General features: G+C 38.2%; 1 protein-coding gene and 1 long non-coding RNA gene across 2 annotated transcripts; one reads left to right on the forward strand and one right to left on the reverse strand.

Annotated features, from left to right (window-relative positions):
• Nucleotides 1–10: 10 nt before the first annotated feature.
• Nucleotides 11–16,794, reverse strand: LOC121816924 (uncharacterized). Its single transcript, XR_006056638.2, has 5 exons — nt 16,724–16,794; nt 10,572–14,510; nt 10,170–10,223; nt 9,319–9,462; nt 11–476 (listed from the first exon to the last, which is right to left on the reverse strand). It is a non-coding gene; the product is annotated as an uncharacterized LOC121816924 (long non-coding RNA).
• Nucleotides 9,634–16,827, forward strand: IL21 (interleukin 21). The gene is made up of 5 exons (NM_001256817.1): nt 9,634–9,807; nt 9,914–9,949; nt 14,594–14,749; nt 16,605–16,682; nt 16,773–16,827. The coding sequence occupies exons 1-5, from the start codon at nt 9,640–9,642 to the stop codon at nt 16,794–16,796; spliced, it is 462 nt and encodes a 153-aa protein (NP_001243746.1). The 5' UTR covers nt 9,634–9,639; the 3' UTR covers nt 16,797–16,827.
• Nucleotides 16,828–19,823: the final 2,996 nt, after the last annotated feature.

A 19,823-nucleotide genomic window follows, 5' to 3' on the forward strand; every position in this document is an offset into this window, starting at 1 on the left:
CAGGCAATTGGATAGTCCAACTCAGACAGGAAGCATGATTTAATTATTTAATTAACTCTGACTATATATACATATATTTACATTTTGGATACCACCAAGAATAATTCTGCAAAGGACTCCTTGCTGCTGCTGCTGCTGCTGCTAAGTTGCTTCAGTCGTGTCCAACTCTGTGCGACCCCCTAGACGGCAGCCCACCAGGCTCCCTGGGATTCTCCAGGCAAGAATACTGGAGTGGGTTGCCATTTCCTTCTCCAAAAAGAACTCCTTACTTCACTCCAAATCCACATGTTAGAAGCATCACCAATGTGGTTTGATTCCATTATGGGGTCTCTTGAACTGCAGAGGCTATTCTGTTATAACCCAAAGGCGTTGGCAACGGAGGCAGTTTCCTTTTGTGGAGAGAAGTGAGCTCTGCAGACAGTTGTCCTCCAGTCACTTCATTGTTATTCAGCTTTGTTGTGCCTTGGTTTCTTCATCTGTGAAAAGGGATAATCATAGTACCTCGTTTCATGTTGTTGCTTTAAATGAGACAATGTCTGCAAAGCACTTAACTATATGTATCTGCTCTAACAATTATCTTTTTGACTGGTCTAAGATTTTCTCTAGAGATACCCCACTCAGTTTATTATCAATAGAAGTAGTTCTCAGGTGTAACTATTCTTCAGTTTAAAAGCTGATTTTAGGGAAACCTTGGCATTAACTGAGCAGATCTCACAGAGTTTGTGTTTTCCTGTTGTCCACTTTGTTAATCAGTCAATTTTGTTTATAAAGCTACCATGTATGCTAGATGTGGAGAGTCCATATTTAAAGAGTGCAAGTAAAATAAAACACTCAGCACTAAAACTGTAGCAAACACAGTTGACAACTGATGGCTCAGATGCCATGTTAGGATTCTCCAGTGCCTTGTTCCCCTGAGAGTGGTATACGATTAGGCTTATATGTATATAATAATTATATATCATACCCAACTTTGCTCTAAAACAATGGTATTCAGGTAGCCCATGAATCTGTTGATGTGTGGGCCACTGTTTATAAACTGACTAAATAATTTTTGACCATATATATATTATTCATACTTTCAAAAAAGTATGTAGCTAGCCTTATGATGAATTAAATGTGGATTCATTTAAAAGTACTCCTGATTCAAATGTATTCTTTTTAATGGCTGAGTAATACTCCATTGTGTATATGTACCACAGCTTTCTTATCCATTCATCTGCTGATGGACATCTAGGTTGCTTCCATGTCCTGGCTATTATAAACAATGCTGTGATGAACACTGGGGTACACGTGTCTTTTTCAATTCTAGTTTCCTTGGAGGGAAGTAAGCCAGAAAGAAAAACACCAATACAGTGTTTTTCTAATGCATACTAATGCATATATATGGAATTTAGAAAGATGATAATGATAACCCTGTATGTGAGACAGCAAAAGAGACACAGATGTATAGAACAGTCTTTTGAACTCTGTGGGAGAGGGCGAGGGTAGGATGATTTGAGAGAATGGCATTGAAATATGTATATTATCATATGTGAAACAAATCACCAGTCCAGGTTCCATGCATGATACAGGATCCTTGGGGCTGATGCACTGGGATGACCCAGAGGGATGGGATGGGGAGGGAGATGGGAGGGGGTTCAGGATGGGGAACACTCATACACCTGTGGCAGATTCATGTCAATGTATAGCAAAACCAATACAATATTGTTAAGTAATTAGCCTCCAATTAAAATAAATAAATTTATATTAATTTTTTAAAAAGGCAGCCAGAAATCTCCTAGTAAGGATTTTGGATATCAATAAAAAGCACATTGAAAAAAAAAAATAAAAGTACTCCTGAAATCAATAACTCTTTGGCATTAGAATTCTTCAAGCTAAGATTAAACCAGTTTCAATCACTTATTATTATGGAAGGTGAGGTATTTTTGATATCAAATAGGAGCTTATGTCATAAAACGTAAGACTCTAAGATCCAATAACATAAAAACAAAATCTCTGTATGGCAAAGACACGACGGAGAAAATAATTTAAACATGTTTAACTTATCTTTAAGAAAGAAAGAGCCCTTACAGGTGAGAAACAACCCAATATGAACAAAGAATATGAACAAGGCTTTTCACAGAAGAAAACAAACAAAAAAAACCCACTGATAATAAAGATATGAAATATGCGGAACTTAACTTATTGATTAAAGAAAAGCAAACCAATGATAGGATACTAATTTTTTTTTTTTGCCTTAGCATAATGGCAAACTTTTAAAATATTCACAATATAAAGTGTTTGTGAGAATGGAGGGGGAAAGGAAACTGAATTTTCAGTGGGAGTGTAAACTGCTTTGACATGTTGGAAGGCAACTTGATAGTTCCTGCCAAATTTTTAAAAGGATATAATATTTCCATTCAGAAAGTGAAATGTGAGATATATATCTAAAAGAAATATAGTTCACATATGCTAAAGACACAGAGGTTTAAGGATATTCATTGCAGCGCTGTTTGTAGGAAATAAAAATTGGAAATAATCTAAATATCTATCACCAGGGTTATGAATAAATAAATAATAATATAGCCATACAATGGAATATTAACCTCCTATTTAAAAAAGATAGCCCTGTCTTGATGAAAGTGAAAGAGGAGAGTGAAAACATTGGCTTAAAGCTGAACATTCAGAAAACGAAGATCATGGCATCTGGTCCCATCACTTCATGGCAAATAGATGGGGAAACAGTGGAAACAGTGTCAGACTTTATTTTTGGGGGCTCCAAAATCACTACAGATGGTAACTGCAGCCATGAAATTAAAAGACGCTTACTCCTTGGAAGAAAAGTTATAACCAACCTAGATAGCATATTGAAAAGCAAAGATATTACTTTGCCAACAAAGGTTCGTCTAGTCAAGACTATGGTTTTTCCAGTGGTCATGTATGGATGTGAGAGTTGGACTGTGAAGAAAGCTGAGCGCCGAAGAATTGATGTGTTTGAACTGTGGTGTTGGAGAAGACTCTTGAGAGTCCCTTGGACTGCAAGGAGATCCAACCAGTCCATTCTGAAGGAGATCAGCCCTGGGATTTCTTTGGAAGGAATGATGCTAAAGCTGAAACTCCAATACTTTGGCCACCTCATGTGAAGAGTTGCCTCATTGGAAAAGACTGTGATGCTGGGAGGGATTGAGGACAGGAGGAGAAGGGGACGACAGAGGATGAGATGGCTGGATGGCATCACCGACTTGATGGACATGAGTTTGAGTGAACTCCAAGAGATGGTGATGGACAGGGAGGCCTGGCGTGCTGCGATTCATGGGGTCGCAAAGAGTTGGACATGACTGAGTGACTGAACTGAACTGAACTGAACTGTGTGAGACTACTCTGTGGATCACTGTCTCTGACATACTGTTGAATGAAAAAGAAAAGTGGTAGAATATGTATGTGCTGTGCTCAGTCATTCAGTCGTGTCCGACCTTCTGTGACACCATGGACTCTAGTGCACCAGGCTCCTCTGTCCACAGGATTCTCCAGGCAAGAGTACTGGAGCAGACTGCCAAGCTCTCCTTCAGGGGATCTTCCTGACCTAGTGATCAAACCCGGGTCTCCCACATTGCAGGCGGATTCTTGGCCATCTGAACCACCAGGGATGCCCAGAATATGTATGATAAGATTAAATTTTTATATAAAAAAGCACATTTTTCCTGTCTATATCTTTGTTTCTTTTTCTATTCTCTATCTCCATCTAAAATTCTAATTCCTTCAATATGTACGTTTATATCTATGCCTGTATATGTTCTAAGTACATAGGTAAAGAATATACGATCCTTTATAAATTCTCAACAGTGCACCTAGAAAGTGAAAATTAGGGGAAAAAAGAGAGCAATTTTATCTTATTGTATTTATTTAGAAAAATGAAGCAATTTTAAATTTTGCTTTTTACTTTACAGTTCTTTGTAAAGTATTTGAATTCTTTTTTTTATGATACACATGTATTACTTTTGTAAATACGAAGATTAAAAGTAATAATTTTCCCCAGTGTTCCTCATCCCTAGAAACAGAAATGGCTGTTCAGAATGAGTGAGACATTCAGCCTTCAGACTCCTTTCTCTGATATCCCGACACTGCCCCTTGGAGGATGTGGGGAGAAGGTTCCTATGAATGAGAAACCCAGCAGACACCTTAGGAAGGGGACACACTGACAGCAAAGGTCAATATTGTATTTCTTTATTTTCATGACTGTGTGTTGGGAGATGCAGGGTCAAGACAGATGTTTATAGCCACTTCTCACCCTAGGGAAGGAAACAGGTGCAGGTCTTGAGTTCAAAGACAATAGCATTCCTTTGATCAGAGCTATTGGACAGGAGACTAGGGAGGCTGGTGGAAAGTGTCTTATCTTGTGCGGCATCAGGATGGAACTTGGTTGAACGGTATGGATCTTCTGATTCTTTTTCTCCATACTTTGTGCCTGACAGTCATGGAATGACGGACATGTGATCTGTAGCCTCACTGATGAGTGTCACGTTTGCCTAAAGATAAACCATCTCCATTTGGCCTATAGAGTGGCACCTACTACAATAACGTCTATAACTCTAAATACCAGAGACCGCCCTTGGCAGAGTTTGTCTGGCAGGATATCTAATTCTACCCATGAAAGGCCAAGGCAAGTGAAAGCAGAAAGGAAATACTTGACACCCAGTGGTCACAAGGAAGAGCTGTGCAGACAGGGCAAGAGAGCTGGGCACAAGGGATAACCAGTGCCATCTCAGAACTAGCACATCTCTCCCAGGCAAAACTGTGACCTAATTTCACTCACTTCATACTTCAACCCCTCCTTCCCTTTATTCCTCTCACCCCCAGCCTGCTCTCCTTGGCTGGAAGCTTTCCTTCTGTGCCCTGGCCTCCTTCCTATCCTGACCAGGTGGTCTATAAGCATAGCCCATTCAAGAAAATTCTTGAAATGTGTCCATGAATCCTCTTGGGTGGGTGACTAAAGTTTCATGCTTTCGTGGTGATGACCTGGGTAATATTCCTGGGAAAAGTACATGTAGCAGAATCTACCACCTCACCCCAAGGTACTAAATAACCATGGAAGTGAAGTGAAAGCAGTGGGCTTGTTACACAGTGTGGCTTCAGCCAGGTTGTTGCCCCTTCACTAATCCTGCCACACCAGCAGCTGCCACTTTTGTGCATAGTGCTGTGCGGATGCTGAGGAAGCATGGATCCACACTGCCCTTCACAGAAGCCTCTGGAGCCTAGAAAATAAAAGAAGCAGCTGCCTGACATTTCCTTGGAGAAGCAGATGAAATTTAAGGTTTTCTTCTTCCTACAAACATAAACACAAAAATTTGCATAGAATTGCAGAAGGCTCACGGAGGCCAAGATGTGCTCCCCTGTGCTAATGGGAAAGGGCCAGGGAGGAGCTGCACCACCAGGGTTTTAAAAATCTAAGCGCAGATAAAATGTGTGAGTCACTCGGTTGTGTCCACTCCTTGCGACCCCACGGACCCCATGGAGCCTGCCAGACTCCCCTGTCCCTGGAATTCTCCAGGCAAGAATACTGGAGTGGGTTGCCATTTCCTTCTCCAGGGGATCTTCCTGACCCAGGGATTGAATCCAGTCTCCTGTATTGCAAGCAGATTCTTTACCATCTGAGCCACTAGGGAGGCTGAACTCAGATAGGAAATGTGTTTACACATCATTCTTTCTCTTTTCCTCCATCATCCCCGTTTTCTCTCCCTCCTTAGGAATACATCCTTGATCCTAGCCTTGCTCTTCATCTGGATGTAACTAGATGCTGTTGAGACTTAGTGTGACACTTTCAGATAAAATACAGTCAGTTCTGCTATAATGTGACATACACTTTTCTAAAAACCAACTGCACTATATAAAATCACACCATAAACGCCACAGAGCTTACGGGGGAAATATAACTAAGGGCATGACACTGAAATTCTGTCAGTGATAAAAGATGACAGGAACCTAATGAAGAAAGACATCAGTCTTACACACGTTACATGGTTAAGAAACACATAAATACTATAATAAATATGGCATTTTGCCTAGGAAAAGACCTGAAGTTTGTTCATGGAGGTGAGTGCAGGAAGAGTCACAGCTACAAACTATTGAGAAATGGCAGCAGAGGCTTCCCGGGATGGAGAGCTGTTTAAACACCAGATACGGACAGTTAGCTGGTGAGTGTTTGAGGTGTGTATGCATTTTGTACATTCCTAAATGGCCCAGTTCAGCTGGATTCTGCATTTACCTAGCATTTCTTGCAGACAAAATCACATATGAGGAAACACAAAATTCTGATTAGGCTCAAATTGTGCCCTGGTATATTTGTCACGGTGAGATAAATTCTCATTTTCAATACAAATATTACGCAGGACTGACTGAATCTAAATAAAAAAAAGATTACAATCTAAAGAGTAAAAAGCCATTAAGACCACAATGAAATGATGCTGTAAAAAGGTAGCAATAAGTTAGTATTTCTAAGCAGAGAATACATAACTCAAGTAAATCTAAGTCTCTTTACTTCACCCTAAGGTCTGTCTCAACACAGTGATAAATTGTAGCACAATGCAAATTGGGCCCCATAGCTTTGAAACACACTGTCGCTCTTGAGTGAGCCCTCTCAGCACCAGGAAAAAGTTGTTAAAAGACACCCGGACTTCCTGGAAAGTCCTCATTGGACATTCTTCTCCTTTACATCTGGTATACCATACCCAATGGTAGCTACACTAATATTACTTTCCTTTCTTCTTTATGATTCCTGATCCCTTCTACCTGCACCCCAACAGCCCAGCAAACCAAATTCTAGCCTTTACTGCTGGTAAGTCGCTTCAGTCGTGTCCGACTCTGTGGACCCCATAGACGGCAGCCCACCAGGCTCCCCCATCCCTGGGATTCTCCAGACAAGAACACTGGAGTGGGTTGTCATTTCCTTCTCCAATGCGTGAAAGTGAAAAGTGAAAGTGAATTCGCTCAGTCGTGTCTGACTCTTTGCGACCCCATGGACTATAGCCTACCAGGCTCTTCTGTCCGTGGGATTTTCCAGGCAAGAGTACTGGAGTGGACTGCCATCAGCCTTTACTAGTTCTCTCTTAATCACCTTTTCCTTCTTTTCTCATCCCTTTTCCAAAAGTAAAAATTCCACACATAGGTGTGTTACTTTCCTATTACTACTGTAACAAACTACCACAAACTCAGTGGCTTAAAGCAACCCAAATTCATTATTTTACAGTTCTGGAAGTCCAAAATGAGCTTAAAGGGGCTGAAATCATGGTGTTGGCCGCATTCCTTCCGGAGGTTCTAGGGAAGAACCTGCTCTTTGTCTTTCCCAGCTTCAGGAGGTCTTTGGCTTCAAGCCCCATATCACTCTGACCTCTGCTTCTGTCATCACATTTTCCTTGAGTCTGACACACCCCCTCCAAACCCACCACTTCCTCTTACAAGGACCCTGTGGTTATGTTAGGTCACATGGATAATCCAGGAGAACCTTCCTCCCAAGATCCTTAATGTAATCACACATGTAAAGTTCCTTTGATTACCTTGATGGTAACATATTCCCAGGTTCCAGGGATCAGGACGTGGACATCTTAGGGTGTCATTATTCAGCCTACCATAGCAGCAGTGATATTCAAAATGCTTAACAACCGAAACGCTACTTAAAGCAGGGGATCTGACTCTCAGACAGGTCTTGGGTCTTGATGTTAGAGTGGGACCATGCAGATTCTGGCGTGCTGGTTGATGGACTGTGGAGGGCCGGGAGGTCTAGGGTGACGGTGAGGCACTCCAGAGTTGGGACAAGTGATTCTCTCTAAGCAGCACTAAAGACTTCAAAACTTTTTTATGGCAAATACAGTCACACCCATGAATTTTGGCTGATCTACCTGTGCTCTTCCTTCCATGGATCAGCTTAGCTTCTCTAGGCTTTTATGAATTTTTCTCTCTACCCTCATCCATGATCAGCACACGTATCTTCTGAGATTTTATTGTGTGATGTACTTGGCCCTTTTCCCCCTGAAATGTCTAGTTAAGCCTCATTACAACCCTATAATTAGATTCTATACTTATCTTCCTTTTGCAATAACATATCCAGGGTCATATGTACAACAATTAATATGTAACTCATTGTTAGGGCCTGGATTTGAATTCAAGCACTTTGCTTTAGAAATTGGGCTCTTAACCACTGCGGTTAGTATCTTCAAGGAGACTCACGTCTCTTTAACAGATAAAGAAAGCATGAACAAAGCTGATGCGGGCAATGTTGAGATGCAAAGTGGCAACCCCAAGTCCAAATGCAGTTCGTGGGTTTATACATCAACCCTATCCTGTAGAAATTTAATGATTATAGGGAGGACTTCTTGATTACATGGTAAGATTTTTATTACTCTGTAGGACAAAACCTGAATACTCTTGAATAGATATTTATAGTATAAAGATTAAAAACCTTCAAAGCAAGTCCAAAGTCCAATTTATCTTAGCCACATAACATTTTAGAAAAAAGTATAGCTGTAAGCATGTGATGAAATAGATGAAGAAATAAATGGATAAAAAAATCCATAGCCAAGAGTTTTATTGTAAGACTCAATTGGCTGTGCTACACTACTACTTCCATGATTCTATAATATCATATTCAGCTTTCTCAAATGAGTAAAGAGTAGCAGGGACAGGAGAAGCTGCAGAGAGGAGGATGACAGACCACTTGTGGACTTTGAGCCTTTCATTAATCTCTATCTGATCATAGTTAGAAATGTAGTGTTCGTACCCAGAGAAAATTATATCAAACAGAAATAAGTAACACTACTCAAAGAAAAAAAGCGTTGGAGATATTTTTGGATTTTGCTGTTTGAAATAAAATTTTGGTTTGGAGAGGAATGAGTATTGGCTTTTTCATTCACTTAATTGTTGCATTATTTTTTAATGAAGGTAGAATGAGATCTTGATTGGGGATGGAATATCATGTATAAATCAGAGGCTGAAATTAATGTTACTTAAAGATGCTTGGGAGCAGAGTTGGAAGCACATTCTACTTTAAACCATTTAACCTGATTAAGAAACTAAAATATTCTTGCTAATTTGGAAAATACACTTGATGTTTAAAATTTCCTAAAAGGTAGCTGTCCTCCTACCTTTATGATGGATATTGGATGATCTCAGTCAAAAAGCCTAGTTATTACCATAAGAAAAAGTCCTGCAAGAAAGCACATGCTGCCACTTTACTCATTATTGAAGTGCCCTTATGACTGTCAGAGAAAACAGGTGAGATGCTAGGGCAGGCAGAGAGAGAGAGATCAAAGTGTTTTGTTTACTTCTTTGAAATCTTGTAGTACTTACTATTTACTGTGCATACTTCTTGATTCATGCTGAAAATTGGAATTCACCCATGTCTCTCTTTTTCCTGTCTAAGATGCAGATTGGGCACATTTTGTTAACTCCATCAATCCCTGCCCCCACGCATTAGCGCATGCACACGTATACCTAGCCAGTGGAAAAGAAAAAAGAGTTACTCACATTCATCCATTTTACAAAGATTTCCAGGCTGCAATGGGAGGGCTTTACCTCTCCCTGAAGGATGAATAAATAGGTAGCTTTTCTGACAACTTGTTCACAAACTGAAGTGAAAACTGAGACCAAGGTCTTGCTCTACTGGCACTTATGAGATCCACTCCTGGCAACATGGAGAGAATAGTCATTTGCCTGATGGTCATCTTCTCTGGGACAGTGGCCCACAAGTCAAGCTTCCAAGGGCAAGATCGCCTCTTTATTAGACTGCGTCAACTTATAGACATTGTTGATCAGCTGAAAAACTATGTGAATGACTTGGTAAGGCCATACTGGGCACAATAAAATTCAAATAATATTCTTCAGTTACTATAAAAGGAGCTTTTTGACATAAAAATAACTCAGAACTAATTTTCTTTTGCTCTAGGATCCTGAATTTCTGCCAGCTCCAGAAGATGTAAAGGTAAGACCAGTTGAATTTTTTTGTGAAAATGCATTTGATAAAGGTTTTAAAATCCAATTAAGGAAGGCATTAACATGATTATTTAGAAATAGACTTACTATCAACGAATTTTGTGATTTAATAATTAGTTATTAAATAATATATTTACTATATAGTTATTTCTAATTTGCCCAAATATTCATTGATTTACCAACAAGCCAATCTATAAAACATTACATACCTTATATGATATATTTTTATCTTCAAGTATCTCTGAGAGTATTCCCAAGTAGTACTGTTGAGACAGAAAAACAAAACTAGAAAATAAAGTTATACTATGATCATTTTCTGAACAAGGACCAAGTAATTACATTTTAAGAGTCTGTGCATAAAAGTTCTTGAGCCTTCTTTGTAAATCTATGAAACATAGACACAAGCCATAGAAGCAGGATTCAGTTTTTGATAATTAGAAAGGAAGGGAGAAAGAAAGAAAGAAAGGCAGAAAGGAAGGAAGAGTAAAAGGGAGAGAGAGAAAGAAGGAATAAAACGAGAAGGAAAGAAGGAAAGAGTAGATTACAGAACAGCATGGAGTAATACTGGAATGGAAATCAAGGCTATTCTTTACAATATAATTCCCATATACCTTGGCCTGAATGGGTCTTGTCTTCGGCCTTCGGTGAGGTCTTTTGAAAGGACAGTTTTCAACAACTCATCCCGTTATCTTAAGCCATTTAAATCCATGAGGTCCCAGAAGAAAAGGCGTAGCATGTAGTTCAAGAGTGCTGTGTGCTGATCTTTCCCTTGGTAACTTCTATCTAGTCTTAATGTTTGGTATCCTGAGGATATAAATGCATTTGGGGGAAACAGTTTCACTGTCACAGAGCTTTAACTGCATAAATTAGAATAACTATAAAAGTACTACCAGTAATTAGGACACTACAAAGGGGAGACTTATGAAGATACATTGCAAAGAAAACAATTATCGTAAATGACTGTAAAAGTTTAGAAAGTGAATGAGTCACAACTATTGCTTTTCTCTAAAATTCACTCTCTGTCTCTGAACCTAACCACTCTCATTTACTAAGTCCTTTTCTAATAAGCAGCATCTAAAATGAAAGTAGCACATTCAGCTTATTGGAAAGACTTTTTCAAAAAGTAAGTCTGTTTCTTAATGTCCTAATTATCCAAACAAGTATTTTTCAGCATCTTATGTCCTTTGTGTAACTGCTGTGGTTAGAGTCCTTTCTGGAGTTTCTTAGCTGCAGTCTATGACTTGCAAAATAAGAAAAATATCCCATTTTCTAACTTAAGTTGATCCAGTGGGTACTCTCTTTATATGCTTTGTTAAAGCAGATGTTTTTTATCTTATATCATAATGACAGGATTTTGTCTCAGTGACATTGTGTCTATCTTATAATCAGATCAAGCAATGCTACTATGATATAAGTGAATAATGGTATAACTAAGATTTTAAGCCATGCTGGCAGGCAAACCCTGGAGAGAAGAAAATAGATCAAGGTCATAGTAGCGTTATATCAAGTTTTCAGGACTTGCATCAAAACAGAGTCTATCAGAGATTTTAAAAGATTAAAAAATTCAATGAAAACAAATTCATTAAAATGTTGCATATAAATGTTGACAGTGATTATCTAAGGTTGCTAATTGGCCTCACCAGGTATCTTTCTTTCTCTTTCTAATTATATAACCAGTGGTGCTCATCTGGTGGTGACTTTGCCCTCTGAGAACATTTGGCATTATCTGGAAAACTTTCTGGTTGCCACAGTTGTGCGTGTGGAGGTTTCTAGTGGCATCTAGTAGGTGGAGGCCAGGGATGCTACTAAACATTCTAGAATGCACAGGACAGCCCTAACAACAAAGAATTATCTATCCCTAAATGTCAACAGTGCTACTACTGAGAAACCCTGATATAAACCTAGTTTGTAAGCAGGACAAAGGTAATTTTACCCCATTGGCAAAACTTCCTAGTATGAATGGCCAGGGCTTTCTTTGGAAAAAAAGCTACACAGGTCAAAAGGAAATTGTAAGGAGGCAAGTATTTTCAAATATTCAATTGCAATCAACAAAGCCAAGTGCACCTACTTGCAAAAGCAGCTCTTGACTGTTCTCTGGCTAAAGAGAAGAGTGGTTACTCTTGCTTTTGATTTCCTTACTGCTTCCTCTATTCTGTAAAACTAATGCTTCCAGGTGTTAAAGGATGAGGGAAGCAAAGCCTTGCCCTCTGAGTCTGCAAGGCACAGCAAAGGAGAGCAGTGGTTCTGCTCCCACGTGGTGGTGCTGCACATGAACTCAGGGTCATCCTGAGTGACAGGGCACCTGCAGCAGCCCCAGTCAAGATTAACCTCTCTACTCCCCGTCTCAATGCATCCTTAAAGCAGTTAGCAGGGCAGCTTCTCTGCTTCTTTTCCTGTTTGAGGCTGCCTTTGATGTGCATCTGAAGCTGAATCCAGCAGCTGTTTGTCCTGGACCACGGACTGCCAGGGACAGTTGTGCTGCTTGCAGAAAGCACAAAGCAAAATTTCACTGTGTATTGACACAGGTGAGCAAGGAAGTGCAGTAGAGATAGCACAGCAGCATCAGTAGGAGCATTGGCGTCCAGATGCCATTCAGACGTATTCAGAAAGGCTTTCTCAGGTGCAAAATCTTTGCTCACTTGTCTTGACCACTCTTTGCAATATTGTCTTGAGGGAGTTCATTTCGTAGGCCTCTACACTTCTTTGGAACCTAGTTTTCTTTCAACATACACATGTTAATGTTAACTCAGCAAAATGGGCCTCTGTGAGAAATGCTGGTTTCTCAGATCATCACGGATGAAGCAGTTAGCGTTTTCAGTTTCAGCTGGAAAATTTACCTCTTTAAATATGAATATTATTTTTTTCCAGTAAGTTAAGCCGGTTGTGGTCAAAAAGAAGAGAAAAGAAAAAACTTCAACAAACATGAACATGTGGTTTTCAAGGAAAAAAAAGTGCTATAATTAACATTTATAAATAGTTTCTATTAAATAAGCATTTTGGCAAACATATGTAAAGGACATTATTTCACCCTTATGACAGGCAAGCCGCTCTGATATAAGGAAACCAGATAAGCTGGTTTTCGGCTTGTGGCTACGTATGCAAAGCAAATCTGATGGGGTTGCGTCTTAAAGGTGCATGTTATTAACCAACATTCATATTGGGTAAGCATATAGGCTGGAAAATGCAAAGCAGGCCAGATGCTATTTTCAGCTGATTGTCCATGGGAAGATTCAGGTAATATTGTTGTATATATGATGGGCCTTGTAGGAACTGAGAGAAGTTGCAGCTTCTGGATACATGGAAGTAGCTTCATGCACGTTGGTGAAATGAAGATATAGCAACTTTGTTGGGGGGTTGGGGAGAACAGCATCATACACAGGCATTTGTTGAAAGAAAAAATTAACCTGAATACAAGTTCTCAGATCAGTGTGAAAATGATTCCAACAAGTCAGTATACATTTTGTTCTTCCAGTAAATTCCATTTCACTTTCAGTTCAATTTCTAAGAGTCTGATTTATTCACTAGCCACTGGTTATTTGACTAAACCAAGAATCAACTTTTTGATCCATGATCTGCCCAATTCACCATGCTCTGAGACATTACTCTTACTTTATAAGGGACAGTCTTCCCTCCCTTGTGGGTGCGGGGGTGGGGAGGGCACATCTCAAATTCTATTCCTCAAGCACTTGATTCAGGCAGATCCCACCCTGACTGACTTGAGAGTGTGAATGGGATTTTAGAAAAGTCGCACATGGTCTACGGCAGGTGGACTCTATCTTAGATGTGGAATGTACCATCTGAGGTAGGCACCCACTTCATTTCCCCAAAGGAGGGGTTTTAAACTCACTTAATTCATTTGTCCACTCTGCAAATATTTGTTGAGCATCCACTAGCATTCACTATGCCAGGCATTGTACAGGAAAGGTGTTGTTCAAGACATATATGTCACTATTAGAAACTCCTATGTACACTGAAGAGAGAAACCGACAAATGAAACAATTTTTAATCAGACTACCACAGCATAGGGGCTTCCCTGGTGGCTCAGATGGTAAAGAATTTGTCTGTAATGCAGGAGACCCAGGTTTGATTCCTGGGTTGGGAAGATCCCCTAGAGAAGGAAATGGCAACCACTCCAGTATTCTTGCCTGGAGAATTCCATGAACAGATGAGCCTGGTGGGCTACAGTCCATGGGGTCACAAAGAGTTGGACATGACTGAATGACTAACACACCATAGCATAATTCACCCAAAGCTGCCACAAGCCATAATGTAACTCTTAGAGTGTCATAATTTATAACGTGTGTTCTGCAACCAAACTAACCCTCCCAGAAACACCAAGAGTTCTGCCCAACACTCAAACCGCAAAATGACAGGAGGATAGAACTGTGGCAAAGTGAGGCTTCATCTTCTTGTCTGTGAGACAGGGAAACGTCCTCTCGCCCCTAACACGGGGGAATTTCACATGATAAGAGTCTCCTCTTCAGCCCAAAGATTAAGTAGGACGTGAATCATTCCTCATTTGTCTGCTGAAATGAATGTGATCCAAGGCACTGCAGGAAAAAGGGATTGGGAAGGTAATTTTTACTTTCTGAATGACTTTCATTAACCTGCACACAAATAATTTCTCTTTCAGAGACACTGTGAGCGGTCAGCTTTTTCATGTTTTCAGAAGGTTCAACTAAAGTCAGCAAATAATGGAGACAACGAAAAGATAATCAACATATTAACTAAACAGCTGAAGAGGAAACTGCCTCCCACAAATGCAGGGAGAAGACAGAAACATGAACTAGTAAGACTGTCATTTGTCATCTATCTTATTTGTGCTTATTAACTGTATCTATTACTTTACACAATTTCACACACACACACACACACACACACACACACACACACACACACACACACACACACAGAGCCAGAGCCTCCAGTGCCTTCCTTCCAGTTACATGTTACACCTTCTCATAGAGTGTTTTGAGAAGTGAAATCACCTCTTTTTAGTCCACAGACCTGAAAGTACTAACAGCCAATTAGAATTTGCTAATGGTCTCTGGTAGCTGAAAGAAGTTAATACAGCTTTCTGAGGTGAGGAAGTCATTAGGCAGAGGATCCAACTGTGACTTAAGAATTAAAAAATATTCTCCTCTCATTATACGATCACATATAACTTGCAATTTTATTAATAAGAGCTAGACCCTAGCTTTCCTACAAGAAAAGAGACAGCCTTCAAGACACCAGGATAAATCTCAATCTCTGCCTTCCTCTTTTAAAAAATATTACCGTCCTATATAATTGCAGAGTCAGTGCTACAGTTTAAAGTGATAGACCCCATTATTTGGCTAGGGAATTTCAATATTCCCTAGTTTTGGGGGTCCTGAGAACCTTTTGTATATTTCCCTTTATGCCAACTCATGAGCAATACTGATAATCTCGTAATTCAAGCACTAATCAAAACCACTGGATGAACACATAAGATAAATTACTGGAATTTCTTTTCTCTCCCTCTTCTAAGGGATTGCACATGTAAGCAAATGAACTCTTAATTACAATATCAAAATGATTTTTATTTCCTTTGATTGCTTGGCAAGGTTAGAATGTGAAAAGTATCTCTCTAAAATTTTTCTCAAGAAGGAAAGAGCTGAGCCTGTCTCTGAAACAGATATCAAAGAAACAAAACGGTAGTGCTGGAACTGAACTTAGAACTATTCAGTGAAGCACCTTCATCTGAATGATGCGAAAGCGAGACCAAGGATGTTAAGTGACTTGTCCCAAGCCCCACAAATGTTAAGTGCCATTATAAGAATTAGAACTTAAATCTCTTATCTTTCAAATACCTCTCACCACAACATCAAACTGGCATTAGAGATGCTCAATAGCAAGCAATGGTCTGGTGTCTGGTATTAAATAGGATAAAAAACATAAAAAAGATTTTTTTAAAAAAGAAATATAAGTGGGCAATACACATGTAAAGAATTGTTTAATGTCCTCATGAACAAATAAATGCAAGTTAAGAAAAGAAATCTTGTTTTTTTCCGATTAAAAAATTTTAACAATGCCCAATAATGGTAAGAATATTCTATATGAATAGAGATAAAATAGTTTAATAATGTACCTCAAAAGCCTTAAAATATTTTATCATTTTTACTTATTAATTCTACTTCTAGTAGTTTATTAAATAAAATAAAGAAGTATATGAAAAATTACTCAGAGATATTCACTGCAGCACTGTATACAATAGTGAAAAGTTAGGAGCAATCTATGTGTCCAAAAATAGTAACACTTCAATTCTATGTATGAATACAAAGCAACCATTATGGGCTATATTTTTGAAGAATATTTAATATGTAGGAAATGCTTGTGATATGTTAAGTATAAAAAAGGCAAATTAATAACCAATGTAAACATAAATGCAAAGAAAAAAATTACCAGGAGGACACATATCAAAATATTGCAGTTATTATCTCTGAGATTAGGATGTCAAGTGATTTTTCTCACTGTTTTTTTCTGAACTATTTCATGTGTTTCTCAAATTTTTTTCAGTGAACATGATTTATGTCTCTAATTGGAAAACATAAAATTTGAATGAACATTTTACTGAGTAGGAAAATCATTTTAGAGAAAATTATTACTCTTTCATTGATTTCTAGACATGTCCTTCTTGTGATTCTTATGAGAAAAAGCCACCCAAGGAATACCTAGAAAGACTGAAATCGCTCATCCAAAAGGTATATAACAAATTACATTTGATTTTCTATTTCATCCTTACCCAGATGGCTTCTTAAGTTGAGGTTACTCATGATATTCTATTTTCACAGATGATTCATCAGCATCTGTCCTAGAACACATGGGATATGAAGGTTCCTGAAGATATCACTTGAAGCCGGACACTATATTGCATACTTTAACACAGCAGTGAAACTCACTTCTTGGTATTCCAAGCGGACAAGTACAATGTATAAGTGATGCGGGGAACACTCAGATGAGTGTTCAAGGTCAGGATTATTTCTCCAAACTCACTATGCAGTACTTCAGTTTGATCTACATGCTCTGTTTAGTCAACTTGAAAAGATTTTCTACTCAATTTGAGTCTGATTTCTTATGTTATAGATTTCTATGGCTTCTAAAGTTTTTACTTTATCTTACTGCTCATCTATGACACTTCTTGGAGAAGCTTAAAAATTTTAACCAAAAATTCAGTTTGGGAATTTGTTGATCTTATATTAACCTTGATCTTGATTGCAAAAGAATGAGGTTTCTGATGATCAAAACTTAAAAGGTGTAATACCTTCACTCAATCTGAAAAATATAGAAGCATAGGGTGAAAATAAAAGTTGAAGCCTTTGTACTTTTAAGTGTTTAAAATCGATATCTGACTAAGTGTTTAAAATCTATACCTGAAGAGGTTTTTTTTTTTTTTTTTTTAAATCTCAGAATGTCTAACATATAAATATGTGATTTATTTATGTACCTGGGGGGTAGCTTTACCAGATGGCTCCCAAAGTTTTGACTTCTTTATTGGAATCTGTCAAAAATATTTTAATACTATACATATGAATGTATTTACGGAATAGACTCTTCTGGACTTTTTTCCTCTAAATGGGTATAATAGTACCTTCCCCAACTCAAGTCCCTTTATCAGTTAACATTCTAAGCCTTTGGAAATGGCAATTAAAATCGGTAGAGGGACATACATTAGATGGTCTTCTGGAACTAAACAGAATTTAAAAAATCTTGTAGCTCTCTTCTTAAATTGTTATAAAGACTGTATGGGAGTGAGCTTCCTTTCTTTCTGCTTTTTAAACAGACAGACATTTCGTGTTTGTATGTTCTGCATAAGGCAAATTCAGTCACCTATACAAAGTCAAGATCAGAAGACAAATCAGGAGTCCAGGACTCCTAGTAGAAAACAGACTTTTGCATAAGCATCCCAATCTTTACTATCAATCATGGGTAGTAAAAACAAGCAACTCGCTCTAACTGCCATTTCATATCAAGTCCAGCAGTTTATTTAAATATAAAGTTAAAAACGCTAGAAAAATTTTCACTAGAATGTTATAAGCTATTTGAAAATCTCTTATTGTTAAAGTAGCTGTGAGTGTGCAAGAGGACGTTGTATGGAAAATGCTTTACACTCTTAAGAAAATGATCTACTTAAAAATATTTTTTGGACAAGTATAGATAATTTATGGTTCTAAAATGTATGTTAGGAATCAGTATTTCATCAACTCTCAATGAGATGTGTGATCATCAGAAACAGGGTGTTCTGTTTTAAATTTTTAAAATGTTATTACAAAGAAATCATATGCATTATGATCATAATACACATCTAAAGCCTGCCTCAGCATCAGGCCAGGTTGTTGGGAAATAGTGGAAAGTGTTAGCATGAATTTGACTTGGGAAAGATGGAGTCCTTATTTCTAATTTCTGGCTTTATAGTTGTTGGTTTCTTTGACACTGTGATTTTATATTTAAAACAATGTATTTATTTTGGTGTGTTTACTGTTAAAAACCTCTGTTTTAATCCTTTTGACCAGAAATTCTACCTTAAAAGTAAAAATAATTTAATGGGGTGAGTTTTAAACTGAGTTTAAAGATTCAGGTAAACATCCTGACAACACCCCAAGGAAAGCAGTGCATCAGAATATACAAGATGAAGAAGTGAGACTCAAAATGCTGCGTCTTCACTACTCTGTGTTCAAGACCAGCCTCCAAAAGGATCTGGGGCTGATCTGTCACAATTGCTGTTCACATATGGATGGTGATACAATAGACCTGAAATCTCACTGGATATGAAGTTATGGTCACTTCCTTAAATTGTTTTGGTTTCCATCTCTTTATGTGTAGAATAAGGGTGTTGGACTTAGTCTCTAAGGAATATTCTATCTTTTTTGAGCTTTATATGTCTATGAGTCTCTAAAGTTCTGGATACTCTCACAGGAACATCTGACCACAGCTCTGAGTAAAACTTTCTACTGAACCGATCATTTGTTCAACATTATTTCAACAGCGTTTTTAGCAACACTTGCTGCAGGGACAAAGGATATGTTTCCAAAAAAAAAAAAAAAAAACGGGAGAGAAGGAAAAAAGAAAGAAGGGAGAAAGAAAGAAAGGAAGGAAAGAAAGAAGGCAGGAAGAAAAAAGAAAGAGGTTTCTCTAGGTCATGGGGGTTCAGGGAAAATTAATCATGACTTTTACAATTTTAGCTGAAAGTGTCTTCTTTGGACACATAAAATTATAGCATTATTATTATTATTGCTCTATTGTATTATTACATTTGCATCTGAAAATTAGCTTTAATATGAATTATGTACTTTATAACTTAATGATTATTTATTATATATTTGGTTTTAAATGTTTATGTTCATGGCTTCTTATTTAAGACCTGGTCATATTAAATACTACCCAGTCAGTACAACTGTCTTTTGTGATTCCCTGGAAACCTGTAATTTAACAGTTTCAGTAGAAAATAAAAGATGATCCTTAGTTTCTGAGAGCATGAAGTTTTTACATGTATATAATAAAGACAATCTTTTCTCCTTACATACTTTCACTGAAATAGGACTTTCCTCTTTCTGTCCCTACTTCAAGGACACCACTTCCTGTGCAGCTCTCCAAGAGCAATTGAAGATATCCTTCCTAACGCCTATTGCACGCATATTCTTGCACAAAACTCATTTCTCCTTTGAAGTTTGTCCCATCTAACTTTGCTGTCCCCTTACTTTTTATTGATGATTGTCATCTTCTGAACACTCCTCCATGTTCACCGAGGACTCAGGCATTCTTTTCCTGAATCAAATTTATTCCATCACCCGGGGTGACTTCAGTGACCATGAGGAGGATTCCATCAACACTATGCTGCTGCTGCT

The sequence above is a fragment of the Ovis aries genome, chromosome 17 (assembly GCF_016772045.2).
Source record: "Ovis aries strain OAR_USU_Benz2616 breed Rambouillet chromosome 17, ARS-UI_Ramb_v3.0, whole genome shotgun sequence".
NCBI classification, from domain to species: Eukaryota; Metazoa; Chordata; class Mammalia; order Artiodactyla; family Bovidae; genus Ovis; species Ovis aries.